Below are 27,436 nucleotides of genomic sequence, written 5' to 3' on the forward strand. Positions count from 1 at the left end.
ACGCGTTGCGCGCTCTCGATTGCAGAACGCGCAACAAGCGGACCAGCGGATGGAGAGAGAGAAGAAGAGAGACGGACGGATGCAAGGCGAGGCCAGGAACGGGAAACGGTATCTTTCCTGACCGTCCAGCTGTTGTATTTTCCTTCCCCCCTTTAACCCCAGTATTATTTTATAACGCGATTCTTGCTTTTTTTTCCCCCCTATTTTTTTAAAGCCTGACATTTCTCCATATCCGTCCTGATGTGCCGCTGCACCCCATCACGATTCTTCAAGGATATGCAAAGCGGCTGTTATCACGTCGACGTTATTTTCCATTAAATGCAAGGATGTACCTAATGAACGGCATCGGAGGCGTACGATCAACAATGACAAACGACAGCTGAGCTCGGCGAGCCGTAGAAATCGACGGAGGGGCTCAGAGCGGTCGAGGTTTGTGCGTTAATTTGCGCCTAATTATTGTTTTCGTGTGTGCCCGTTTATTTCCCTCCCTTCATCCATCGGGGCTATAAGGCCTATAGCCCGCATCATTTCTGGGCATGAAACCCGTGGGAATTATGATACCAACGTGACGCACAGTCACACAGCACAGCGGGAAGACATCGAGCCTCTACAGGACGGAGGGAGGGTGTGAGGTCCAGCAGAGCAAAACCCTGCCTCTCGCACTGATCACAGGCGGAGGACGCCCAGTTGTTGCTGGACAAATCACGCTAATGACTGTCGTATAGCCCAGCAGGTCTCGCCCTCCACTAATTCCCCATTGAGTATTAAATTTTTTTTAATGCATCGGGCGCAGCGGAGCGGGAGAAAGGGAGGAGAGTACTGTGGGTGAGGGCGCGGAGAGACGGGATGCGGGAGACGCAGTGAGCGAGGAGGAGGAGGAGGACGAGGGAAACCGGAGGATTGACGGTAAGATATGGATATAGGCTATGAGGATGCACTCCGCCCCTCCTCTCTCTCTCTCTCTCTCTCTCTCTCGTTCACACGCACAATCGCACATATATGATCAATGCCCCAGAGGACAGCACAGGTGCCCCGCTTCTTTCATTGGTATTGCTTCTGCTTCTGCTGCTGCCAAGGGCCATTTGATCACTGAGTGGACATGGATCCCATGCGCTGCTGTGCTGGGGTTTTTAACGCTGGCTGCCATTAAAGCTTGGTCAGTAGTAGCCATGAGTGTTGTGAAATATTCATAGGCACGTGATTACCCGTCTTTGGAGATCAGAGAGGGGAAAAAGTGTTGTGATAGGGTGTCCCAGACTGGAACGCCAGAGGGGTCTGTCATGGGTGGTGTGATTTGTGTTCATTAACACACACCTTTGGTTGCAGCGTCATGTGTGCTGCAGTGAGCAGTGATGTAAAACACACGCACACACACACACATACACACAAAAGGGGTTTTAATGCGGGTTTGGTTTGCTGATTCACCACAGATGGGAACATGAGGAGAAAAGAGAAAGAGATGAAGAGAGGTAGCAGAGCGAGTGAGTGAGAGTCCACTATCAATATTTCAGAGAGGGAAAGAGAGGACTGGGTCAGTGGAGGAGGCCAGGCGGAGAGACTGGAGTGACTGTGAGAAAGAGAGACGGAGCGATAGAGAGATGCAGAGGACAAAGGAGGTGAATGAAAGGGGAGAAAGGCTAAGGGAATAGATGGAGGAAGAGCTCAGTGGGTGACAGGACTCCTGCTCTACTGTCAGACTCAATCCCTGATTCATTTGTAGCCAAGGGTGTGCAAAGACATCGTTTGTGTCCTATTAATTATAGATACAAAAACATTGAAAAAGAGCTCATTAATATAGAGAACTATCTGTGAACCCAGATTTTAGAGCGGTGACTCCTTTCTGTTTGTGTGTGTGTGTGTATGTGTGCGTCTGCACTGTGTGTTGGATAAGAAAGAGAAAACAAAGGTAATGAGGTTTGTTTCCATGTAGGGATCATTTACATCAACTACTGTGGAGTAAAAAGAAAGGACACAGTGATTTGCTTAAACCACTCAGACACACACATACATGCGCACACACAAGTTGGATGGGTTTTCTGTCATTTGACTTGTAAAATGCACCATATTTGTCTCTTTCTGTTCGGACCACCTCGAACAGGTTCCTCTCACGTCTCCTTGAATCAGTCAGACACACTGAGTCAGTCTCCCCGTTTGTGCTGTGAGCATTTTATGCAAGCCTGTGCAGAGCTGTGGGCGGATATATCAGTGTAATATCAATATCATGATATGAGAACAGACATCTGCTTGGATTTTTATATGACAAAGATAAGGGGTAGACACAGTTTGGCGTGTAAAAATCATTTAAATTTACCAATGTCAAAAGAGCAGCTAATTAATATTCTGTTACAGTTCCAAGTCAGACTGTGGAACAAATAATGAGACGTATTTAACTATGCTAATTTTTTCCAGGGGTTATGGGTGGTATATAGAATTTTTTTAAAGAAATGTTTAAACAGGAAAAATAAATCGTACATAATCTGTAAAGCTGACATGCAGATATGTGCGTATGCTTTTGCTTAGTCAAGTGATTTTAATGTACACGGTCTGACAAAATCTCTGCGAGGAGACAAATTTTTGCCATATCACTGTACCTAATATTGCTATTTTGCTAAAATATTTTATTAATAAACCCTTTTTTCCTCCCTCCTGTCCAGACTGCTCTGTTCTCTCGTACTTCAGTTGATGATCTAGTGGCGTAAAGGCCTTTTTTAAGCCATGTGACATTTTAAAATCCAAACCGCAATCCTGTATTTTACTCTGCGAGTTTGCTCTGATGACATTTTCCAGCAGCTCACATTATCGGAGCAGGTTATGCTGACATACAACTGGGAGCAATGCCACATTTTCTTAAGTTTAAAGGATCACTTGCATACTTAAACACACTTTAAATTATGAACACATATACGTATGTTACTCACATATGTGAGTGTGTGTGTGTTTGCTGTACAGCTGTATCGATACATAATGCGATATAATTTCAGATAGATTTGACAAGGTTTGAAAAGCGGTTTATAGATCAAATATGACAGACGGGAATATTTTTTTTTTTTTTTCAGTTAATGCAGCAAGTTAAAACCCCTAAAATAAGAAACTTAAAGATATGAAATGTGATGGCAAAAATCCAAATCTGTGCTAAAAAGTCACTGCACATTTTCTTGTTATGTGTCAGGGAAATACCTCCTAAAGTGAGAAAGAAGACTTTGAAGAAAGTATAAAATGTTCATTAGATGTTGAGAAGATCTAAATGAACACAGATGTCACTTTTAATTCTTTCGAGCAGGCGAACATTATTCTGAGCCAGTTGTGTCTGGCTGGAACTCCCTGCTTTCCTAGAAACTATTGGCCATGAAACATTAACAGATCATCTAATATCAGGCCTCTGCAAACTGTCAAGAGATCTGATGTGCCAAGACTTTGCAACATCAGCACAACTGTTTTCCAAACAAATATTAACATGTGCTGAACATGAGCCTGTAGGTCTTCTGAAAACACAACATTTTCACAGGGTTAAAACAAAGGAAAGCATCAGAAAGATAAAACCTGAAATAATTATTTAGATTTTTTTTTTGAAAAAAAGTTATTTTTCTGATGATCGACTTATCATTGCGGTTCAAGCCGATATCTAAATTGTTATTACAAAAATCACATGCTGCTATAAACTATGTTCGTCGGTACTTTAAGTTGTCAGCGTTGACGGAACCCTGACTGAAGCTGAAGCAAACAACAGCCGGTGAACTATACACAAAATATGAGGGGAATGAACGTGGCTCCAGGGGTTCACGGGGCAGGAAGGGAAAACACTCCACACACGCTCGTAGGTCCACACTCCGTTCGCTCGTGCGCCCACTCGCTCCAATCTTCAACACGCTCCAACACGCGCCACTGCGCTCATCCAAACACTCGCGCTCTGAAATCCAAAGAGGTTCAAGGGACGGGTCCAGGAATCTACATACACGAGAGATAACCACCGCAAGGGAGTCACTATGAAGACACGAGATATTAGTCAGCCGGGGCTACACCAACATGTGTCGCAAAACGGTCCAGCGACGAGAAACACTGAGCCGCCATCTTAACTAGCAGTCAGGAAAGCAGGACGATGGGCCGCAGGTGTGCGATTGCTCCCAGGTGCGTGGGCCAAAGGCGGGAGCCCGCAATGAGCTCCGCCCAGGCAGAGCGAACACAGGAGAGAGAGAGCAAAAACAAAAACAAAAAACACATGTGGCCTTACTGGGTTGACTGGGCAGACACATGGACCGTGACAAAAGTAAAAGTGCCTGTAAAAACGAACACGGACTCCTCAAAGCAGCCAAAATCTGCCATCCACCCGTATTTAATGCACAGAATTGTACACTGTCAATGCAATTTTATACATAGTTTAAAAAAAAAAACATGATCCACTCATACAGCTGTCATGAAAGCTTGCAACTCATTGGCATAAGAATCTTTCCACCTCCACCGTGCAACCCACTTGACATGAATGCTGCACAGGCCTCCTATTGTACGCCTTGTTGGTCTGAGATTGGTTTCCGCCCACCTCTTACTGGCGTGGACAGTGGATTTGTTTTTTGTTTTTTTACAGGGAGGCTATATATAAACTTCGACTAATTTAAAAATCAACCAATCAGGCAATTCCTTTGGATTTTGTCATATTAAGAAGTTTGTTTTTTTTTTACGTCCACTTATGGAAAGCAGATACAGTTGTAATGCCTTTTTTAAAAAAAAAAAATAAAAGTATTATTTGAAGACAGACTTAAGTAAATTATGTGCTTTAAGAAAGATTCAGATTGGGCAATAATCTTAAATGTGACAGTAACAGATTTCAGCTATTATGCTTCGCACTGATCAGGTAAAAACAAAAGAATGATTAATGAGCAAACCCGTACAATTCTGGAGAGTTTCTGATACGGAGAAAATGCTTAAAGAGCACAAATGCATGGTGTGCTTTTAGCTCAGGGAGTGTGTGCTGAAGGCAGGATTACAGTTGTGATATATATGTGAGGAAACCTATCAATGTTTAATCAGTCTTCCTGCAGTCTTTAGCAAAGACTCAATTCTTTAAGTGAGAGAAAACCCAATTACTTTTTGTGCAAAAACTTTCTTTTGTAAGAGATCCCGGCCTGCACCTCTTAAAAAATGTGGCACAGAACGAGACACCAGGGAGTCTTTTTGGCCTTCTGTGGGATTAATTACTACCTGCTAGTATTCCAGATATATATAAAGTAGGGGTTAAAATCATAAAAACAACAAATACGACAGAAAATAAAAGAAAAATTTGGCTTGATATGCTAGTTACTACCATATTTTCTGTGTACTCTCATACATGTAGGGGAATGCGACACCTCTAGTCCCAGGAGTCAGACATCGACCAGACAAACATACAGGCTCTAAAACCCCATAAGTGGCTTTGACTGCAGCATGTAGGCCTCAGCCCTCTGGGAAATGTAGAGGTCAATGGTCCGAAACTAGCAGTTGCACAAGGCACTGTAGTGTGTTTTGATTCTTAAATATTATCCATAGCGACAAGAAAATTCTCCCACTCTTGTTATTAAAAAGTCTTTCAGCCAATAAACCTTTCAGGGTTTCTGTTGGAAGACTAATCTATGTCTCTCCCCCACACCTCTTAATTAGTCTCTCCTCTCCATCACACACATACAAACACACATTCATTCATCCATTAAGAGCATAGTGCTACAAGGCTGCTTTGTCACTTTGTGCTTCATAGTGATCTACCCTCAGGCACTGATTGCTCTGTGACCAAAGAGAGGGAGGTTAGTCTCTCTTTCTATCTCGCCCTCTGTTGATTGTATGGCCTCTAATGCACGTGAGTGTACGTAACTTGATTTTTACATTATTTCTACAACAGGCTACTCACATTCTTAAGGATCTGTGTGATGCAGAATTGTGTGATTACCGTCTAAACTACAAGAATTTAGACGTCACGCCTAAATTCTTGTAACAGCTATCATCGTAAAGCTACACTGCCGTGTAGCTGTGTGTAAAATGATGAACTGAGAATATTTTTATTTCATGAAATCGTCCAGCAAAACATGCAAACGAATTTTCTCTGTGTATATTCTTTGTAAATGGTTGGGTGTATTCGCAGCATGCACGTTAATGTGTGCGCCTGTGTAATTTTTTTCACTCTAAGCATTATGTTCATACACTCACTTAGAGATAGCTGCCACTTCAAGTAGGCCGGCCGCTTCCCCGGGGCAGGATTTTGGTTGTAGGCAGTAAGCATGGTGGTGCAAACAGGGGGAACCGGGTGTGTGGCTTTGTCAAGGGCCATCAGTGTCCTTGCTCTACTTACTCTGCATCTATGTGTGTGTGTGTGGGTGTGTGTGTGTGTGTGTGGGGGGGGGGTGAGATAGCAAGAGAGAGATTTGGGGTAGCAAGCATAAGAAAATGCTGCCATAAGGGGTTTGCAGGAGACTAGACATATTGTGTGTATGTATTTGCGTGGTTGTGCGTGCATCTGATAAAAAATGGAAATGTTCTCATTCTGTTCAGTCTTTTATATTTACTGTGTGTGCGTGTGCATAGCTCACTGGTCCTGGGGCCTTTATTACAGCCTTGTTGGTTGAGTGGATTTAAAGAAGGCAGAGGTTTCTCTTCTCTTTCTTAGTTTATGCGCATGTGCCCGAATGCATGCGAGGTTGTCTGTGTGTGCGTGCGTGCGAGCGCAAGTCTTTGAATGCGTGTTGGACATTTGTTGAGGAGTGACCTAAATCTGTCGGCCATCATTACCTAACAAGAAGACGGAGCGAAAACCGAGTCACAAATAAACACACATGCACACATATGTTTATGTACACACACACACAACCTCCCAAGACCGTAATTCTGGTTACGCAGTCCACACTACAGCTGTAGCTGAAATCCTAAAAGGAAAAAGAAATGTTATGGCGTACATGATGCCCCTCCTCTCTCCCTTCTGTCCAGGGCCAAGAGTTCAGTTTATATTAAGGAGTCATATTACTGTTGTTCTCTTGTAGCTCATCTTCCTGCGCCCCGTATGTTCCCTCATAAAAATCCACAGTGCACCATTGCCCTCTGATCACCTGTGTCTTCAGTCAGCTGCTTTACCTAGTTACGCCTGCGGGGGAAGAGATCGTCTCTACGACATGATTTATTTAGGATTACTGAAAAGTGGCCTAAGCTGAGCCCAGCCCTCTGCCTCTGTGAGTGTGTGTGTCTAAGGATAGAAAGATTAAGACTCTTTTATGGGTCAGTTGCCAGTATTGCTTCTGGCTAATTACAGACTTAAAACACAAATTCTCACGTGTGCGCTTTCAGTAACAGATACGCACATCCACTGTATACCTCCTCACTCTCCATCCCTCTCTCTCTCTCACTTCCTGAGACTGCACTGTGCTATCACCATGGTAACAGCAGATTGAGGGGCTTTTCGCTGCACCGATTGTTCAATTGTTATCTTTATTTTGCTCCCACTCTGTGTCCGTCCGTCTGTCTGTCTGTCTATTATTCTGTCCTCTTTCCACCCTGCTGTGGTGTCTCATGTGCACTCTTTCATAGTCAGTGTGGGTTTCTGACCATCCAACACACACACGTGCGCGCACACACATCTCCACTAAGACGAGAGGGTGCAGTTTTTCACTCACAGTCTCACACTTCCACTGCTTCCTCCCCAGGCTCTCCTAGCACTGTGGTGGTGTGACGTCCTAACTCTTCCTGCCCAGCATGGCTGTGTCACTGTGGTTCGTGGGCGTGCTCACTCTGGCTCAAGTTGCGCCCTCTGGCCAAGGTAAGCGTCACGTCGAGGTGTTGATTCTGACAGCATTAAGTAGGAGGAATCCTATAAACTGAAACGCCATAGATAATGTCAGTGCAACACAAATTTGAGTGACTCACATCTAACCGAGTGAAGCCCAGTGCCACTAAAAAAAGGCATCTAGACAAGCTGTATGACATGCTTTGACCTACGCAAACACAAGATCTGAATACAAGTGTATGAGTGGAGTGTATGAGGAGCTGCCTGTAGCTCAAAGTCGATTAACAATCAGCTATTCAGCACGGCAGACAGTTACAGTACATCAGCAGCATACTAGTCACACCAAAGTGTTGCTTTAATGTTTTAATCCTGATGCTGCAAACACCTTGTCATGCGTACACGATACTCAAACTCGTGTGAGAAAGCGGATTAAGGTAATGGTAATGGGATTTTCTCCAATAACCATGGTTTACACAGCTTTAAAAGGTTGTCAGGTGAGTGTTTTCGCTGAGCCTGTATTTAACATATTCACACGTAGTGCTCAAAGAAAATGAAATCCTATACTTGTCTGATTGTGTTTACCGAGCACCTGAGTGTCAGTAGTGGTTTCAAAGCTGCGCGTCACATGTAGCTGTTACAAAGGAGGTGTGACGAGATTATGTCAACAGTCACATCTGGGATTCCTTCCAGTGTTAGCTTTCACACTTGCGCATTTTAAAGATTAAATTAGCGGTTTTCAATGTTTTCACAATTTCAAAGCATGTGTAATGTGTGTTAAATGTGCTAACAAATACAGGTATGGGAACGATTTGAATGAGGCAGTCAAAGTAAGGTCTCTATCCTAGGGAATCATTAATGGGATCAATGTCCTATAGTTCGTGGTATTGGATAGCTGATCCCATCTGTAGACCAAGAGTATTTATCTTCCCAAAGCCTGACAATGTAGCCCAGATGATGTAATCAGCATGGCCATGTTAATATTGTTAGTATCACATTCTGTACAGTCTCCAGTCCTACTGAAATTGCTCATTCCCTGCCTTTTCTCCGTGCTCACCATTAGGCAGATATTTAATTCGATATGGAATTTCCCTGAAATCCAGTGCATCCATAGCATACAAAGGATACCATAGATACGGTATCCATGGTGTCAGATGTTAACATCTCGTAACTTTGGGATTCGATTTTGCATGTTAGCATCCATCACAGAGCACCACTCATAACTAAGTGCAAAAAAAGGCTTAAAACAAATGTGAGACTGTGCCAGCATCCATGATTATGAATTACTGCTTCAAACCATAATACTAATAGGTGGTTTATGCAGTACTGAGCAAACGTTTTGAGCCACCACCATTTTTTATATTTTGCAAGGAGCCAGCAGTAGTACTATTACAGATATACAAAGCAAAAAGCTTTTTGTGTGGAAAGAAACATCTTCTGAATGTATTTTAAGCGTTTTCTTTGCTTTTCACACATTTTCAGTTCAGTCCTTGTACTTTTCACAAAAACAGATAATTTGTTTCAATTTCTTAAGACGAATCTCTGAAAAATGCCAGCTTGACGGGCATAAAATTGTATTTCTGCTCCCGATGAGATGTTAGCCTAAAACTTGATGGCATGATGTGCGGTATGCTATTAAAAAAATTGACAAAGCTGGACAAGTGGTGGACAAAAGAAGAAGTGGCAGGTCTAAAAAACTACTTATACAGCAGATGAACAGTGTTTGAAAGTCATGTCCTTAAGAAAGAGGAAAAAAATCCACAAAATAGCTGACACAGGAGAGATGCAGCATTTTCAGCCTTTCATTTTCAGTGATCCCAAACACACTGGCAGTGCAGTAAAATCATACCTGGATAGAAAAGCATGCAATATGCTCTGTCAGTTACGACTGGCCAGTCCAGAACCCGGACCTCAAAATTATTGAAGCGTTTTGGAATCATCTTGACAAAGAACAGAGCAAAAGGTAGCCAACATTCACAGAAGAACTTTGAATGTCCTTCAAGAAGCCTGAAGACTACTACAAGAAAATTGTTAGGAAGTGATTAAATTAGCTTTAGAAGGTAAAACTATTTTCATTTCAGCTGTAAAGTTGGACATTAAAACATGGGAGTCAGTAATTGGTTTATAGCTCTAAGAAGCCATTTGACTCCCTTCTGAGGTTTAAAATTGCTGTCATCGAGGACACTACAAAATCAGACACTACAAAAATAAATCAAATGCCAGTTTTTAGAAATGTATTAACTTAACTATGAAGCTCCTTTTGCCTGTAGTAAATTTTGAAAACTTGGCTTTTCTTTCTTCTTGTGTTTCCGCCTTTCCCTTTCATCCGCTGCTGCCTCACCCCACTTCTCCCCCGCCTACTGTGCAGCCATGTCCCGGGCCGCTATGCCATTTGGCCTGCTACGCAGGGAGCTGGCATGTGAGGGTTACCCCATAGAGCTGCGCTGCCCAGGGAGTGATGTGGTTATGGTGGAGACTGCCAATTACGGACGCACCGATGATAAGATCTGTGATGCAGACCCTTTCCAGATGGAGAACACACAGTGTTACCTGCCTGACGCACTAAAGATCATGTCACAGAGGTGAGTATGTGTTGGGCTGCACATCCTGCTGTGTGTACACTATATTTGCATAAGCAGTTAAAAATTGCGCAGTAAAGATGCAAACTGTAATATCGTACTCGAGTTATTTGAATACGTCTTTTAGAAGTGGCTACGGCAATCAATGAGCGCATGAACTGTTTGTATGTGTGCACTGCTGCACAACATACACGCTGATTAGTAGGTTGTCTTGTGTGTCATGTATACATGCAGGTGAAGCAACCTCTCCAGCTAAGTATGAGTGCCTGGCTGCACCATTAGCTGTGTACTCAGCAGTGTTTTCCTCGAAGAACTGATCAATATTCAGTGAGAGGGAGAGTAGACAAATGGAGTGTCCTTTGCTTCCCCTTTCCTGTCTGGTAATCACTCCCCTTCCTTCCTTTGCTTTCTCTCTCCATCATCCGTATGACTCACCCATCCATCCATCCATCCATCCACCCATCCATCCATCCATCCATCCATCCATCCATCCATCCATCCATCCATCCGTCCTCCAGGTGTAACAACAGGACTCAGTGTGTGGTGGTTGCAGGGGTTGACGTCTTCCCAGACCCCTGTCCTGGAACATACAAGTACTTGGAGATCCAGTATGAGTGTGTCCCTTACAGTGAGTATGCATATATATTTATTTCAACAGACATAAACACACATATACTGTATGTACACACACACAAACACACTCACACACATACATAAACACAAACACAAGTGCACACAGATTTAACCTATGTTTTTGTTTTTTTTTCGCCAAGATGCATTTTAGGTTTTTGGTGTTTATTATTATTATTTGTACGTATGATTTCTGATGTTTACTAGTTCCCTGAGAAACTGATGGATAGAAAAAGACTGGGAGTTTTCGTTTTTGTTTTGTTTCTCAGGGAACGTGTGTGCATGCTTGTGTTTCTGAAATGTAAAAAGAAAGTTGTACGGAGAAAGTACAGAGAGAAAAACTGTTTGCCAAAATGTCTTCTGCGTGTATGTGTGTTTGGGAGTATGCACTTGCGCGTGCATGCGTGTGTGTTTTCTTTTCCAGATTCACGCCACGGGAGTTGCTCTCTTTTCTCCACAGGAGCCTGATTGAGGGAAGGAGAGATCGGGGGAGGTGGGGGAGGGAAGGGGGAGAGGATAGGGTGGGAGGGGAGGAGAAGAGGGAAGAAGAATATGTTGGGTCTCTTTCGTGCTCCTTCCTTTTACGTGAACAATAATGTATGTGGTGAGAATGAGTTCCAAAGTCTTTATCTGTGCAAATCTTTCTTTCTCTCTTTCTTTCTTTCTTTTTCCCTTTCTTTATTTCTTTCTTCCTTCCTTCCTTTCTTTCTCTCCTGCTTTTCTTGCTTGCTTTCTTGCTTCTCTTTACTTCCCTTCTTTCACCCTCTGACTTTTCTTTCTTTCTCTCCCTCTTTTTTTTCCTATGCTTGAGTAGAAGTGGACCAAAAAGGTAAAGACAATACATTGTAGCATCTTGATCTCTCCTTACCCCCGAACCCCCTCTTTTCTCTCCTTCTCTTCCTCTCTCCTACCATTTCTCTCTTCCTCCTACCCTAGGACGTTGTTTCGTAATCATGCTGGATGTTGCCCCCTCCCTTTTTTCATTTCCTACTCAGTTCTTTTTCCCCCATTTTATCCATCTCTCGTTGTATAGAAAGCCGTCCTTTTATCCAATTTTATCCAGGTTCTGCACCTAGTCTCTCTTCATCTTTTCTCTCTTGCTTTCTTGCTTTGGTTTCTTCACCTCTTCTTTCCCTCTTGCTCCTGGTTGATCTCTCTGTTCTCTGTCTCTCCTTCAGTCTCTGTGCACACCAACACAAACACAGCCACTCACACGTACATAAACACAATCCTCCTTTGAAGCTTTCCCTCCTCTATGTTCTTTCTTTCTTTTCTTTCGATCTTTCTTTTGTTCTTTCTTTCACTTTTTACTCTTCCTTCCTTCCTTCCTTCCTTCCTTCCTTCCTTCCTTCCTTCCTTCTTGTCTAGTCATCCTCTTCATGCTTATTTTCCCTTTTCTTCCCTTATAGGAAGAGCCCCTTATTTATCTTCATAGGAAAAATAAGACGAAATCTGTGTGATTGTATATCCGTCTGGATGTGTGCTTACCAAGCACTGCTTATGTGTGGGTGTGTGTGCATGCCTATTTGCATGCCAGTGTGAGACTGTACAGTATACATATGTGTCCATACAGTTATTGACATGTGGGTGGACCAATCGTTGTGCTCGGCGTAAACTAACCTGCCCTCTCATTCACTTCAAGGCAAAATTTAGCCCCGCCTTCTGCGTCCCTGACTCTACCTCACACTCTTTTTCACTCTTTTTGCACTAACCCACACACACACACAGACACACACACACATACACACAAAAAAGCACATAAATACACTCACACCTTTCATTGCAGTGTCCCTGTTGTATTACTCACCACACACACACTAACAGTGTGTGATTTCTCAACACTTATACGTCTCTTCTGTTGCTTGCCTCTCAAGATCAGCACAGGTGTTTTAAATCCCTTTCTCTTTTTCTCTTCATTCTTTTTCCTTAATCTCGCTGCATTGACTGCATTTAATTCAATCCATTTTTCATGCATTGATCCATTTTCTCCCCACACCTGCCTCCACTTTCTTTCTCTTCACTCTTTTTCGCACTTCCCTTCCTGCGCTTTTGCTCCCTCTCTCTTTCTCTTCTCTCTCACATCCTGCCTCTACCCCGCCTAATTCCCATCTTCCAGTTTTCGTGTGTCCTGGCTCACTGCTCAGCATCCAGCCAGCCTCCTCGCTCCTGGAGGTGGAGCATCAATCAGGGGCCTGGTGTAAAGACCCCCTGCAAGCTGGTGACAGGCTGTATGTCATGCCGTGGACACCCTATAGAACAGAGGTGCTGTATGAGTACGCCTCTTGGGATGACTATCGGCAAAACAGAGTCACCACAACCTATAAGTGAGTGCTTTGTGTACTGCGTATATTGTTGAGATAGTTGATGAATATTCAGTTACTCTAGGGTCTGCTTTGTTTATTGCTTTTTAAGAAACTGTAAAGTAACAGATTAATCACAGCTGGAAAAAAATCAATGAAGTAGTCTGTAATAAAAATAATGGCAGTTTGCAGGCCTTGGGGGCTTATTTCACATTTAGCCAAATCAATTTATTATGGAAAAAGAAAAACATTTATTTTATCCGTATAAAAAGTTGGTTTCATATATTCTATATCTATAACGTATGGTTAAATAAGAAGAGTTATAGTTAAAAGCATCATTGCCATTTATAGATGATAAGATTTCTGCTAGACTCATTAAATGTGTTACCACTCATTTGTTAGCTCTTTGTGTAGTAGTTTGCATAGTTAGTGGTAAAATCTATGCATGCAGCTTCTGAGAGGCTTGCTCTCAGTGATGAATAAAAAGGTCTGGGATTATTAAAAGGTATTATATAAATGCTCTTAAGGCTACCACAATATCTGCAATTGTCACCAAAATAATATCCTAATTAGGCCACTAAAGAATCAAAATTCAAGATAATTTAATTTTCCTTATGCAACACAAGATTGTACACAGCAAAATCTCCAGTGTTAAATTAACACTAGAGAGTGTCTATATGGGTCCACTCCTCTGAGTGTTAAATACAACACTGTTGAGTGTTAAATTAACACTTTTGACAGTGTTATATGTTTAAAAGTAACCTAGTCAGTTTTGAAGATTAACAATGGCTAACACTGAGCAGTGCTGATTTTCTAACACTGGAAAATAACTCAATGTCAAAAATATTCACTGCTCAGTGTTAGCCATTGTTAATCTTCAAAACTGACTAGGTTACTTTTAAACATATAACACACATACATAAAAGTGTTACACTCAGAGGAGTGGACCCATATAGACACTCTCTAGTGTTAATTTAACACTGGAGATTTTGCTGTGTATAACAAAATGTATCCCTTTATGCTGCTTACAAAATACAAATGAATGAAGCAAGCCTAAGTGTAGCTGGGGTTGATGTTTAATTTTAGTATCTTTTGGACTCTGTGGAGATATCTGGCTAATATCACTGATGTTTAGTTGGTGCTGGTGATGTTCTGGGTGGTTTTAATCTGAGCTGAGCTTTCCGGTCAACACACAACACGCCAATTTTTGATGTTTTGACTCAGTATCGTTTCTATTGTTCTTCTGTAAAAGTAAAAAGTCACAAACTATATATTTTCACACATTTCATGACGTATTTCATAATAATTTCCTAGGTTGCCCAGCCGTGTGGATGGTACAGGCTTTGTGGTGTATGACGGTGCCGTATTTTACAACAAGGAGCGAACACGCAACCTCGTGAAATATGACCTACGCACCCGTATCAAGAGCGGGGAGGCAGTGGTGGTCAATGCTAACTACCACGATACCTCGCCTTACCGCTGGGGAGGGAAGTCGGACATCGATCTGGCAGTGGATGAGAACGGCCTTTGGGTTATTTACTCTACTGAAGCCAATAATGGACGCATCGTGGTCAGCCAGGTAGGAGGAAGGAAAAAAAGATCGATGATTGTATTTTGGAAAGGATGAAGAAAGAAAAGAGGAGGTTTTAATTTTTTCATCATTTCTTTCCTGTTTGCAGGTGAACCCCTACACTCTCCGCTTTGAGGGTACCTGGGCAACTGGCTTTGACAAACGTGGAGCTAGCAACGCCTTCATGGCCTGCGGCGTGCTCTACGCCGTGCGCTCTGTTTTCCAGGATGATGAGGGGCAGGCAGATGGCCGAGCCAGCAGCAACATGGTGGTTTATGCCTACGATACCAGTCGTGGGCAGGAGCTTCCTGTTCAGATACCATTCCCAAACCCCTACCAGTACATCTCCTCCATAGATTACAACCCCAGAGACAACCAGCTGTATGTGTGGAATAACTACTATGTACTGAGATACCCTCTACAGTTCACACCACCACCACCTACTAAAGGTCAGTTGAATGATAGTAGTTGTATAACTGGACATAGGTGACTAATGTAATAAATGTGGAGAATTAACAGTGCTTTTTGACCCTCCAGGGCCCTTGTCCTCTCTGATGACCACTGTCCGGTCATACACAGCCACAGTGGCTCTGACTCCAGTACGGCCATCAGCCTCCCATCCAATTGGTGTCATCAACAGAGGGCCTTTTGACCAGCGGCCGATCACAGCCATGGTCCCTCTGACCCCACGCCCTCCTCTGCGTGTCCCCTTGGCCCCTGGGGGACTGGGTCAGGTGGGAGGATGTGAGAGTCGGGTGGCACGAGGGGTGCAGTGGCCCCCTACCCTAAAGGGGGAGACCGTGGAAAGGCCCTGCCCTAAGGGGTCTTTGGGTAGGTGTGGGAGATGTGGGCATGCCAGTGTGTGTGTTTCATATGCATGTTTGTGTGTGTGTGTGTGCGCAGATGTGAGCATGCCAACATGTTTGTTTCATGTGTGTGTAGTATCATTTGTGTGTGTGTGTGTGTATCCTGTTTCCCTTTGAAATGTAGTCGGATGTCCTCTCTTTGAACTTGCCTCAGATGAGTCTGAGAGGTTACAGTGTGTAGAGAAGCTGGGTTCAGCGACTCTTCCTCTCGCTGTGCAGCTGTCTTCCTCAGCCCTGCCTCCCTCTGAGGAGCAACTCTTATGGAGATTATGTAGAGATGCCTGGAGTGCGTTTTGCCTCTTCATAATCATGTTGAATGGCTTGGACATGGGTTTGGCACGGCAGTGATGATTGAGTCTTATCTTAAACGATGGTTATAACTGGAAACAGGCGTGGCTGTTGTTTCATACTTAAACCTAATTTGCAGAACAAGTGTCCAGTCTTGGTTTTCATCAAATGTCTTGTAAACAAAATGTGTGCAGCAATTAAGCAGATCAGTTAAAGGCGTCAAACTCAATTCATGGTAAATAATCACCTGACTTCTGCTGTGGAGAGCCTTGCAACTTCTTTTAGCTCATACAGCAGTTCTGTTATTATGTTATTAACTGCAGGGTTCATTATCATTGGCCTCGTTTCCAGCAGTAGCTGTTTTCAGCAAAAATTAATCCTATTGTGCAATACTTGCTCGGAACCAAAAGCACAAGCAAAGTTAGTGATGAGCTGAGAAGGAAAAACTAAATGCGTACGGTGTAACAAGAAGGCAGTGATTTCCTAAAGTTTTAAACATACCTTTATAAATTATGCTTTTATCAAAATAAACCATAAAATTGGAATTATCTGCATAGAAAAGTGAAAAATACACACATAGTGAAGTAAAAGATGATGTGTCAGACATTTTGGCCACTGGTTCACTGACTCTTGTTTGAAGACTCGAGTCAAGCATTTTTGGCTGTCCCGATCTAGGTATTTTGAAAGGGACAAGGGAGGGGTGACTCTTACTGAGAAATTGAGGATGCTGGATGCTTCTCCAGGCATTTTCCTGAAATTTGATCATTCATAAATTATAATTTTGCTTATCAATTGACCTGAAATAACAGAAAAATGCACAGACTTACAAGCAAACATGTCCGTGTGGAGCCACAGTGGGGCCCAGTACCAGCATGACGTGTGGGGTACAGATGACTGTGACTTGCTGACACTAAGCAGAGAGGGTGTCCAAGTGGGGTTCACTGTAGGCTTGCAGCATGCCCTATGAAGCATGTGCCACCACCAGCTGCTATGAAGTTTTGAGCAAAATGTCTCTAAAAATAAAAGTCAGCTGCTCTGACATTCGATAGGGGCTGCCACAGCAGGTAGTGCCACTTATTTGATTCGGCCATTTTTCCAGCTGATACTATACCTAACAAAACACCCCTTGTTTTTTCAAGGGGAACTGGGGATCTTCTACTCGTTAGGCAAATGTGTAAACCACTTGACTATGGAGCCACTCGCTTAAACAAGCCTGCAAACAAGCAAACAAACATAAAGAAAAACCTAAACCCTATCAAAACAAGTTAGCCTGTTTTAGGAAATTAAATATGGCTTTATAACGTTAACTTCTAGAGTTCTATATATCACTATATACATATTACTGAGGTTTTACATCAGTCACCTTTACTAAGCCTCATATTTCTATTTCTATTTCTATGGTTTAATCTTTCAAAGTTACACATCCCTGCAATGCTTCTTTATTATAAATAATATCCAAGCTCACAGTTAGCAGGTGTGGGTGAACTGTGGAAGTGTATGGGTAAGAAAAACCAATATTTCTCCCATACAGGCTCCAAGTGGGTGTCCCACAGCTGCCCTAAAAACACTATATGGGAGGCCAAAGAGGATTTTCTGTGGGCGTGCCCACTTTTGTTTGCTCACAGCAAACCCTCATGGGTACCCACTAAAAAAGCAAAACTACCATGGGATATCATGGGGCCATATAGGGGATCTCAAAATACAAAACTGTGTAAGTGCTCCCACTTGGGGCATGCATGGGACAGGCTATTCTCACATAGCCGCATGTTCTCCCACAGCTACCCCAGTGTAGACATATTTGCTGGACTATTGCCTTAGCGCTATGTGGACCAACTGTACTTACTTGCATAATCACTCTTTAATGGCCTATTTTGAAGTGGGAAAAAACTTGTTGTAGCAATCTTAAAGCATACCCTTGACAAATTTTTTACTCTAAATTGGACGACCGTTTGTAAAATGAGTACTGTGTGGTCTAACATAACATATGAAATTAGACACTAAAACCACAAACTCATCCAGAATGTCTTTTCTCAGACGATAAATCAAGTGAGAAGTAGATTTTTCTCTTAGACTCTTATAGAATCAACTAAAGGCCCCCTTCTGTCAATACGAAAGAATGCCAAGTTTAACGGACTTCCCCAATGGCTTTACTTCAGACACAGAGGCTACATCTGTCTCATATCTGGTCTATGCTCTGGTGTTATAAAATACAAACTGTCGGTTTCCTTTCTGACTTTCTGCGTCACCTTTTCCGTCTCTGCAGGTATAGCCTCCTATCAATGCATGTCGTCTCCAGTGGGCTGGAACTCCAGAGGCCCTGACCTTTCCAACTGCACCTCTCCCTGGGTCAGCCAAATTGCACAGAAGGTTAGTCACACACGCACACACACAACCACAAATGCACACGCATGCTGTGCAAATGCCCTAAAGCTAGTCAGCAAGCAGCTCTCTCTTAAATGTCAAAATATTTGACATTCTAAACACCCCCGCCTCACTCCAGATTAAGAGTGGAGAGAATGCAGCCAACATCGCCGGGGAGTTGGTCAACCTGACCCGGGGGCGGATCTATGCCGGTGATGTCAGCATGTCCGTCAAGCTAATTGAACAGCTGCTCGAGATACTGGACGCTCAGCTCCAGGCCTTGAGACCAGCCAATAAAGAGTCAGCAGCACGCAATTACAACAAGGTAAATTGTTGCTGTTGTCAGTGTGGATGTGTGCTTGACCTTTCCTGGAATTGAACAGAAATGTCAACGATGACGATTCTAAAAGATATCTAACAGATGTTTTTCTGCTTTTTTTTAGCTGCAGAAGAGAGAACGCACATGCAAAGCTTATGTTCAGGTAAGATAGATGGATAGACAGCTAGCTAGCTAGCTAGATAGACTGATAGATGTAACTGTCTCTCCCCTCTTGTTTTTCAGGCCGTTGTTCAGACAGTTGACAACTTGCTTGGTCCTGAAGCTCTTGTGTCCTGGGCTGATATGAGCAATGCTGACCAGTCACGCTCTGCGTCACTGCTATTAGACGCAGTAGAAAAAGGAGCGTTTCTCTTGGCTAATAACCTTTATGAAGCACGTTTCAGTGACAGGGCACCAAATGTTGGTACGCTGACTTTTTCGTCCGTTTTCTTGTCATATTCTCCTCAAACTAGCAGCTCATCCAGACTTGTGTGTACCTCTGGTCCTCTTATGCACAGATCTGGAGGTGTACGTGTTAAATACAGAGGCGGACATACAGGACCTGAAGTTCCCTAACACTTACGACAGCGACAGCATCCTACAGATATCAGCACTGGCCCTGCAACAGTACAGCAACAACGGTATGTGGCACATAGGAGAAACTGATCAGTGTTAGTTCAGGCAGGGCACATCCTCAAGCTCTGCTGCAATCAGGCAGATCAGCTGATCTCAGTGCCAAGCCACATGAGCTAATGGCTAAGCTGATACTTGTTTACTGAATCTTTAGGCTGCCTATAGCTTCTGCACACATATAAACCTCTTTGCTGTGTTAGCAGTGCCTGCCCTGTTCTATACACGGGGACCTGGTGCTGCACTCCCATAACAGAGCCATAGCACCAAATATAAGAGCACTGCAGAAGGAAATATTAATCTTATTTTCACAGAAGTAGTTGTGACAAAGATATTTATTACAAACAGATTTCTTCTTAAATTATAGTTATTAAACCATGGCTAAGACTGATTGTTTGGAGAAGTAATACTAGCTTTTCTCAGATAGTAAGATTTCAGACACATCATTATTCCTATTATTTCATGCTATTTTCTATTGTTTTCTCTCCAGGCCAGGTGAAATTAGTCCTTTCCCTCTACAAGAACCTGGGCTCCTTCCTGACAACTCAGAACTCGACCCTGCGGCTTGGACTGGGGCTGGGCCAGAGCTCAGAGGTCAGGCACAAGAGCCTGGTGGTGAACTCTCATGTCATCTCTGCATCTGTGCACAGAGGATCCAGCAGAGTGTATCTCACCGAGCCAGTGATCTTCACTCTTAGGCACCTGCAGGTCTCTTAACTCTGTTCAGCGTAAAAGTCATATTGAAATGAACAAATTTGTAACACTTTGCATAATTGCTGTGTCGAACATACTGTTTATTGATGCCTTTGTTTCCTCAGCTGGAGAACCACTTTGGTCCCAATTGCTCTTTTTGGAACGCATCAGGGGTTTCTGGGAATGGCAGGTGGTCTACACAGGGCTGCCGCCTGTTACACACAAACAACACACACACTACTTGCGCCTGCAACCATCTGTCCAGCTATGCTGTCCTCATGACATACCAGCAACCTGCTGTAAGTAACACACGCTGACACATAGCAGCATTTAATTCGTGGAAGCTACTGTTCGCCATATTGCCATTGTGCATTTGCACCGTTTGAGCACAGAATGTATTTTCAATATGTTTAATTTGGCAACTATTATGCCAGTATGGACGTACCACTGAAAACAGTCACGTTTTTTCTTGTAATTTTACATGCATTTGCTTGTGTGGTCAGACTAAGATCTTAAAAGTCAGATTTTGAGATGAACAGCTGACAGACTTTAAAGTTGAATAAAAAAAAAAACTTGTTCCATCCTCACCCACCAGGAACTTGTCGATTCCCCCCGCCCGCCACGGTGCCCATTTGTGGTTGCACAGTTGGAGTTCACCCCTGCTGTTCTCTCTGAAATGTTGTTTAAAAATCAAGTGCAAAGTGGGTGATAATTTGGATTTGTGGCTGTAAAAGAGAGAGTGATACATGTAGCAGAATATTTTTTCTGCCATGAAATTAAATTTTGTGTTCTCAGTAAGATGCTCACTCTGTTTGGTATGATTGCATTCCTTTAAATAAATGTTATGTGGAACAAGGATAGAAACACAGCAGTTTTCAGCACGTGATATGCCCACAAACAAATGGGCATCAAGATAAATATCTATGAATGTCTTACACTTTCTTTCATGTCTGCTTTTCTTTGTCAGTTCGGAGCTGGTGTGGAAGAGCTTTTTGTCTATGTGGTTTCCTGGGTTGGCATCTCGGTAGCATTGGTGTGCTTGGCGACCTGCCTTACCACACTGTGCTGCCAGGGGGCGCCCTGGCATACAGACCACAGCACCATTCACTGTAACCTGTGGGCTAACCTGCTCATCACTGAAGTTCTTTTCCTTGTTGGTGCCAACAAGACTCAGTACACTGTTAGTGTTTTATTTCTTTTTATGATGATATTGGACTAGAAAACAATAGCATTTTAAAGAAGTGCGTCTTGATCTAGATAATAATTTTAAAAGCTTGGCATAATAACTCAATAGTAATAAATCACTTTTTGGCTGCCTCCTGATTTTTCAGGTTCTCTGCTCCATCACCGCCGGCCTGCTGCACTTTTCGCTGCTCTCTGTGTTTTGTTGGTTGTGTCTGGAAGGAGTGGAACTGTACCTGCTCCAGCGGGAGGTGTTCGAGGGGCGGAACTCCAGGAGGAAGTATTTCTACCTGTGTGGATACTCTGTTCCTGGGCTGGTGGTGGCCGTGTCCGCAGCCATCGACTTTAGAGGCTACGGCTCGAAAACTGCGTAAGATGACTGGTCTGTGGGTGTGTTTGCTGTGTGTGGCTTTGACTCCACATTCTTGGAAGCTTGCATGGGGACAGTTACTCCGTATTGTTGTGTCACCTCCTGCTTATTAATTTGTTTTTCTTAAGATTCCTATTTTCCTGTAATTCGTTGTTTTGTTTGTATATATTTGCAGATGCTGGCTACGCACAGACAATTACTTTATCTGGAGTTTCCTCGGACCTGTTGCTGTCATCATTACGGTGAGATTTCATCTCGTGTTAGAAATGCCAACCGTTTCCTGTTTGACTGTGTCATAGCGTCATGATCAGTAATCTTGTTTTAATGAGCATATATTTGACTGTGTTTGATCTTCCTCTTTTGCCATCAGTTAAACCTCATTGTGTTGGTGATGACCTTACATAAGATGCACAGCACCGCTGCTTTGAAGCCAGACTCCAGTCGCCATGACAACCTGAGGTTAGTAAGAGTCTCTCGTGCCGAATTATGTGTCATTGTGCAAAGCATGAATTGATAACTGCCGAATGAGGCAAGACAGATAAAAATAAATTGTGAGTCCGTTTTATTAAACATCTTTCGAGTGCATTTGTTATTATTAATGTTGAATGAAATTTCATTAATATCATTTAATAAAGGTAAGAGAACTGAAAGAAGAAGTGCAGCAACTGTAGCCTTTAAAAACCCGAATTAAATGCACTGCAGCAGTCTTGAATAGCAGCATGACCTATGTAGACTCTGCGTCCTTTTGAGTGAGTAAAGGTCAGACCTTAGCATTGCTGCAAAAATGACAAATAGAGGGAAGAAAAAGCATTCATTCAACAAAAGAGAAAAAGTCAGCGAGTGTGTATGTGAGTAATGTCGAGCATGTTCAAGGTAGTGCAGCCCACATCTGTCACAGCTTTCTTTCACAGTTCCTGTTGCTGATGGGGGCTGTCAGGTACATTTGGCTTTACAAACCTCAGTGCTGTTACATGCTCCTTCCTCCTCTTTGTGTTAATAATTTAGCTGCCCTGTGAAATAGAGGCACAGTTGAATTTTATTCATTTTCAACGTGAGGCAAGTGAAAACCTATGTTTTAAATTGCTCATCAGAAAAGTAAAATATGTCTTTGCTTTGGTGTCTGCAGGGCATGGGCAGTTGGCTCCCTGACACTGCTCTTCCTGCAGAGTGTCACTTGGTCTTCAGGCCTCATGTTCCTATCTGCTCCATCTCTCCTCCTGGCTTACCTCTTCTCGTCCCTCAACACTGCCCAGGCTCTTCTTATCAGCATACTGCACTGCAGCCTCGCCAGGAAGGTCAGTGTCAGTGAGCATGAATCATTAAATAACTGCAGGTGTCTGTCAGTGACATAATTATATTTGAAGAAAGCCGTCTTCTACATGACTAAATAATGTTTTAGGGTCAGAAGGATTATGGCCGTTGCCTGCGTCTTTCGCAGTGCTGCGCAACTTCCTCGTCCAGCTCTCCAGACTCGGTTAAGGGTGCCGCCCTTAGATCCAACAGCCGCTACACCAGCAGCCAGAGTCGCAGGGCCACGGCTAACAGACAGGTATGCTGAAGCGCTCTGTGCCTCTTAGTCTCCTTCTTTGTGTCTGAGCCAGGTTTGAACTTCTGTAATATGTCTGTTTCAGAGTCGTATCAGAAGGATGTGGAATGACACCGTTCGCAGGCAGACTGAGTCGTCTTTCATTGCAGCGGATGTTAATAATACACCTACTCTTAACCGAGGTACAAGAGTTTATAGCTCAGATATGCTGGCTCTGCAGACAAAGAATGTGCCATTTATTTTCTCCCTCTTTATCATCAGCTGCTTTGGGGAACCATTTTCTTACTAACCAAGTGCTGCAGACTCATGCTGGAGCCTCTCCATATGACACAGTGCTGGCCCAGGGATATAATCAACCCTTTACCTCCACAGGTACATCCTAATACAGTTCTCTATACTCCCTGCTTCTCTGGCTATTCTTTCCTTCTCTTATTATTATCTTTTACCATTCTCTTATTTATGTATATGCACAAAACCCTGCAAAGCTCTAGGCTATGCTGAATACTGAGTGACTGTTAGACCACTATTATATACAGTAGCCATTTATACAAGCAAAAATTTTGTTTGTTTAGCTTTTAATAGCCTAAAGCTTTTGCACAGTACAGTGTTGTCTGTTTTTTGTACAGTATGGATGCTTGGATTTGTTTGAGTTTGTTTAATTCTGCTTTAGTTGTTCGACTTGAAATAATTGTTTCTTTTTTGATACTTTTCCTCTCTGTCTTTCTGTCTTAACATGGACCAGTAGGAACCTTCAGAAACAAGCAGAGTATGAGCTCTTCCCTCTTGTGCTCACTTGAGTCATTGAGCGCCACTCCCTTGTGCACTGTGCTTCAATTCATAGACTATCTGTGAAATGTTTGCACACAGTCACAATGCACAGACCATAAAGACATAAAGCACATTTCTCCATGTGGCTACATAACCAAACATTTCATTCAGAAATATTAATATCCAAAACACTCTCAGCAGGAACACCAAACTCTGCCCATTCATTCATTTGGTCATTCATATATATTTAATGCTAAAGTTCTTATGGGTTCCTTGGCTTTTTGTGACTGGCATTTTCTTTTTTCTCCTAACAGAGGGTGGCGTTTCACAAAGCCAGGAGTCTTGTGGGTTGGACAGTGTGTGTCTCAATGGAGGCTACACCCCCAACACCTTCACCCTGCACGGTTTAGGGACGACTCCTGGGTCCCGAGCTGGAGTAGTGGGCAGCACTGACCTTCTGAGGGACGGAGGAGTTGGAATGGGAGGGGACGACATCTCCCCGGGGCTCCTGACACCGCACGGGGGAGCAGATCTGAGCGGTGGTGCTGGGATGCGTCGTAATCTGTCCGATGCAGCAGCACTAGAGAAGATGATTATTTCAGAGCTGGTACAGAGCAACCTGAGGCCTTCAGTTCCCATGCCTGTTCCTCCTGAGCGCTACGGCAGCTTGGCGAGGCCGCACCACCACGACAGGCCGGCTCTCACTCACACTGCCACGTTAACGCGACACGCACAGCCGCCACAAGAGGGATGGGCTACCTCCTTGCAGCCAAGCACACGGCATAACGCACAAGAGGGCTGGTCACAAACAAGGCACCTCACACAAGACACTGAGACACATTCCACGACACGTGGACAAGATCATACCACAACGCCTCGCTTACAAGACGGCTGGTCACACACGCGCATTTCTGGGGATTCTGAGTCCCGTGAGCTGCTTAAAGATGGGGACCGCTCACAGCTGCAAGGTACTCTGGGACGCCGTGGGCTTCAGGAAAGACAGCAAGCGCGTCCCCCCGATGTACAAGCACGACCTTATTCCACTCTTAGCCGCACGCCTGGTACTCTGTCCCGCCACCGCAGCACTGCAGAGTCAAGTGGAGGGACGGACAGAGACAGGGAGAAAGAAAGAGAGCGAGACCGGGATCGTTATCGGGACAGGCCCCTCCCACCTCCTCCTCCACCTCCACCACAGGACTCAGAGCCCCTGTACAAGGCCCTGGAGGAGCCACTGCTGATGAAACAGAGGGAGGCAGGTGTAGAGACATGGAGAGGCGGCCAGGACAGAGAGAAGGATGAGACGTTTCTATTAAAAAGAGATGGAATGATGGATGATTGGAGGAGTGGAGGAGAGATGGGGAGAGATGAATCTTTTACCTCTCAGAAGAGAGATGGAGAGATGGACAAATGGAGAGGCGGGATTGACAGAGGGAGGGAGGAGTCTCATATGCTGGAGAGGAGAGATGGAAGGATGGATGTGTGGCGAGGAGCGGAGACAGAGCGGGAAGAGACTTTTATAACTCAAAAGAAAGATTTTGGGATGGATGGATGGAGAGGTGGAATAGAGAAAGACGAATCCCTATTTTTAAAGGACAGAGATGGTTGGAGAGCAGGGATCGAACGAGAAAACGAGAAACAGAAGGACAGAGTGCTTGACGTGTGGAGAGGAGGGATGGATGTAGACAGGGAGGAATCCTTCCTGTTTGAGAGCAAAGATGGAGGTCCAGATGGGAGGAAAAGAGGGAAAGACAGAGGGTCTCTTCGGTATGGTGAGCGAGAAGATTCTGACAGCTTCTCTCTGCCCTTGACCCCAGATCTCGACCTTGATGCTGACTCTTCACCTATCTACGCCCGAGATTCAAACCCCTCCCCTCTCTACCCTGGAGACCGCCGCTCACCGCCGCTTAGTATCTTCCCCCGAAGCTCTCCGCCGACAAATATATTCGCTCCACGAGAAAGTAACTCCCCTCCCAACAACCTCTATTCCCGCCATTCCCCGCAGGTGTACAGCCGGAGCAGCTCCCCTCCTCGCTTCTACACCCGCAACTCCCCCCCGACCCTCTCGTACCCAGACAGCAGCCCCGAAGGTCCAGAAGAAGTCAGCCCCACAGGTCAGCCTCAGCGGCCATCTCTGGAGCTGCCGTACAGCCTCGGGCGACCCCCGCTGGGCCCTCGGCCTAATCACCTCCAGACCTTCTACCAGCCACCACCGATGGCATCCAATGGAGAGGCAGGGTACACGCCAGAGCCCTCCTCTGAAGGAGATGATGGACAGATGCAGCGGGTGACGAGCCTGTGACTAGGGCGGTGGTGATTGGGGCATAGAAATCAGGGAGGAGGAGGAAGATGGTGATAATAACAACACATAATGACGATCAAACTGATGGAAACGATTATGATTATGTTCATGAAAAGGTTAATGATGATGGATGATTAACAGTGATGCCTATGAAAGTGATGGCTCCTCCCTGCTTCTATCTCCCGATCACCACGAGACTTCCCCCCTTTCCATGTTTTGTTACTTTTGTATGACTGTGATCCATTGATAACTCTTCCTCCTATTCCCCTCTCTCTTCTCTCTTTCCCTAAACCCTGCTGTGTCTTCCCATCTCATCGGTGCTTATCCTTATTGGCCTGTCGTCTAAGTTTCTATTGCTTCATCGGCTGGGTGTTGCCCCTCCCTGTAGCAAGCAAGCAGTGTGTCAAAGAAGCACTTGTGTGTTGCCAAAAAATCTTTTCAAAGAACATGTGCATGACTTTATAGTGGCTTTACAAGGCTACATACTGTAGGAGGAAGTGCTGAAGTGTGCGTGACGTACGAGTGTGCGCGTAGCTTGATGAGCACGGGTGTGCGCAAGGGAGTGTTTGTGTGTATGCGTGTCTGAGAGAGGAAGCGAGAGAAAGGGTGTGTGTATATACATCATTCTTGTATAATTAATGTATCACAGTGAAGCATTTTATCTATACCAACTGGAGGGCCTCTTAAACACATCCCCTCCTACTGATTTTGAACTCTTGACCAATCCTATTTCACATCAAGACCAAAACCTCTGCGCCCCGACCTGCCACTGACTGTAGGTGATGGAACTTTTGACTGCAGAGCCAGAGATCATGTAAAACCTCAGAACTTTTCTGCAACTCCCCCCGAGATCCTTGTACATATCGCCTCAAGTGTTCTGATTGTCTTGTATTGCTATTGAAGTTCAAGTAAACGTGAAAAAAAAGGTTCCTGTTTGTGTTTCTGTTCGTGCATGTGTAAATGTAAATGTGTCAACTTGCAGATGAGTTAGAGCCGTCTATTACTGCAGCCAGAATGATTTAAAAAAAAAATTACAGTTCAATCAGACCACTGATTTATTACACCAACAGAACATTGTTAGAGTTTGTAGTCTAGACTCTGAGCTCATCTAACCCAGCAGATATGGTACATATAGGAATTGGGGAATGATGAGTAAACATGCCCCCTGGAGTCTACAGGTGAATGCTGAGGCAGTGGAGAGGTCGACACAGCAGGAAGCAATTCAGTGCAGCCGCCTCATTGACAGATCAGAGGGAGAGATGGAAAATTCTGCAGCTTTAATAGACCAACAAGTTGGGAGGGTGTG

At 44.0% G+C, this 27,436-nt stretch overlaps 1 protein-coding gene across 5 annotated transcripts; it reads left to right on the forward strand.

Annotated features, from left to right (window-relative positions):
* Positions 1-52: 52 nt before the first annotated feature.
* LOC120717078 (adhesion G protein-coupled receptor L1-like) lies at positions 53-27,045 on the forward strand. Of its 5 annotated transcripts, none has more exons than XM_040004907.1 (26): positions 53-906; positions 7,653-7,765; positions 10,098-10,311; positions 10,827-10,936; positions 11,753-11,767; positions 13,055-13,262; positions 14,553-14,817; positions 14,918-15,257; positions 15,346-15,639; positions 18,226-18,329; positions 18,463-18,648; positions 18,767-18,805; positions 18,886-19,066; positions 19,161-19,283; positions 19,763-19,980; positions 20,091-20,264; positions 20,933-21,145; positions 21,297-21,517; positions 21,693-21,759; positions 21,888-21,976; positions 22,644-22,812; positions 22,917-23,066; positions 23,149-23,245; positions 23,325-23,435; positions 23,806-23,829; positions 24,146-27,045. In XM_040004907.1, the coding sequence occupies exons 2-26, from the start codon at positions 7,702-7,704 to the stop codon at positions 26,128-26,130; spliced, it is 5,661 nt and encodes a 1,886-aa protein (XP_039860841.1). In that variant the 5' UTR covers positions 53-906; positions 7,653-7,701; the 3' UTR covers positions 26,131-27,045. The 5 variants fall into 5 exon arrangements, with proteins under 5 accessions (XP_039860841.1, XP_039860842.1, XP_039860846.1 ...); XM_040004908.1 differs by having other exon boundaries at positions 23,809-23,829; XM_040004912.1 differs by having other exon boundaries at positions 22,956-23,066.
* The last annotated feature ends 391 nt before the right edge of the window (positions 27,046-27,436 follow it).

The sequence above is a fragment of the Simochromis diagramma genome, unplaced genomic scaffold (assembly GCF_900408965.1).
Source record: "Simochromis diagramma unplaced genomic scaffold, fSimDia1.1 OVJJ01000487.1, whole genome shotgun sequence".
NCBI lineage: Eukaryota > Metazoa > Chordata > Actinopteri > Cichliformes > Cichlidae > Simochromis > Simochromis diagramma.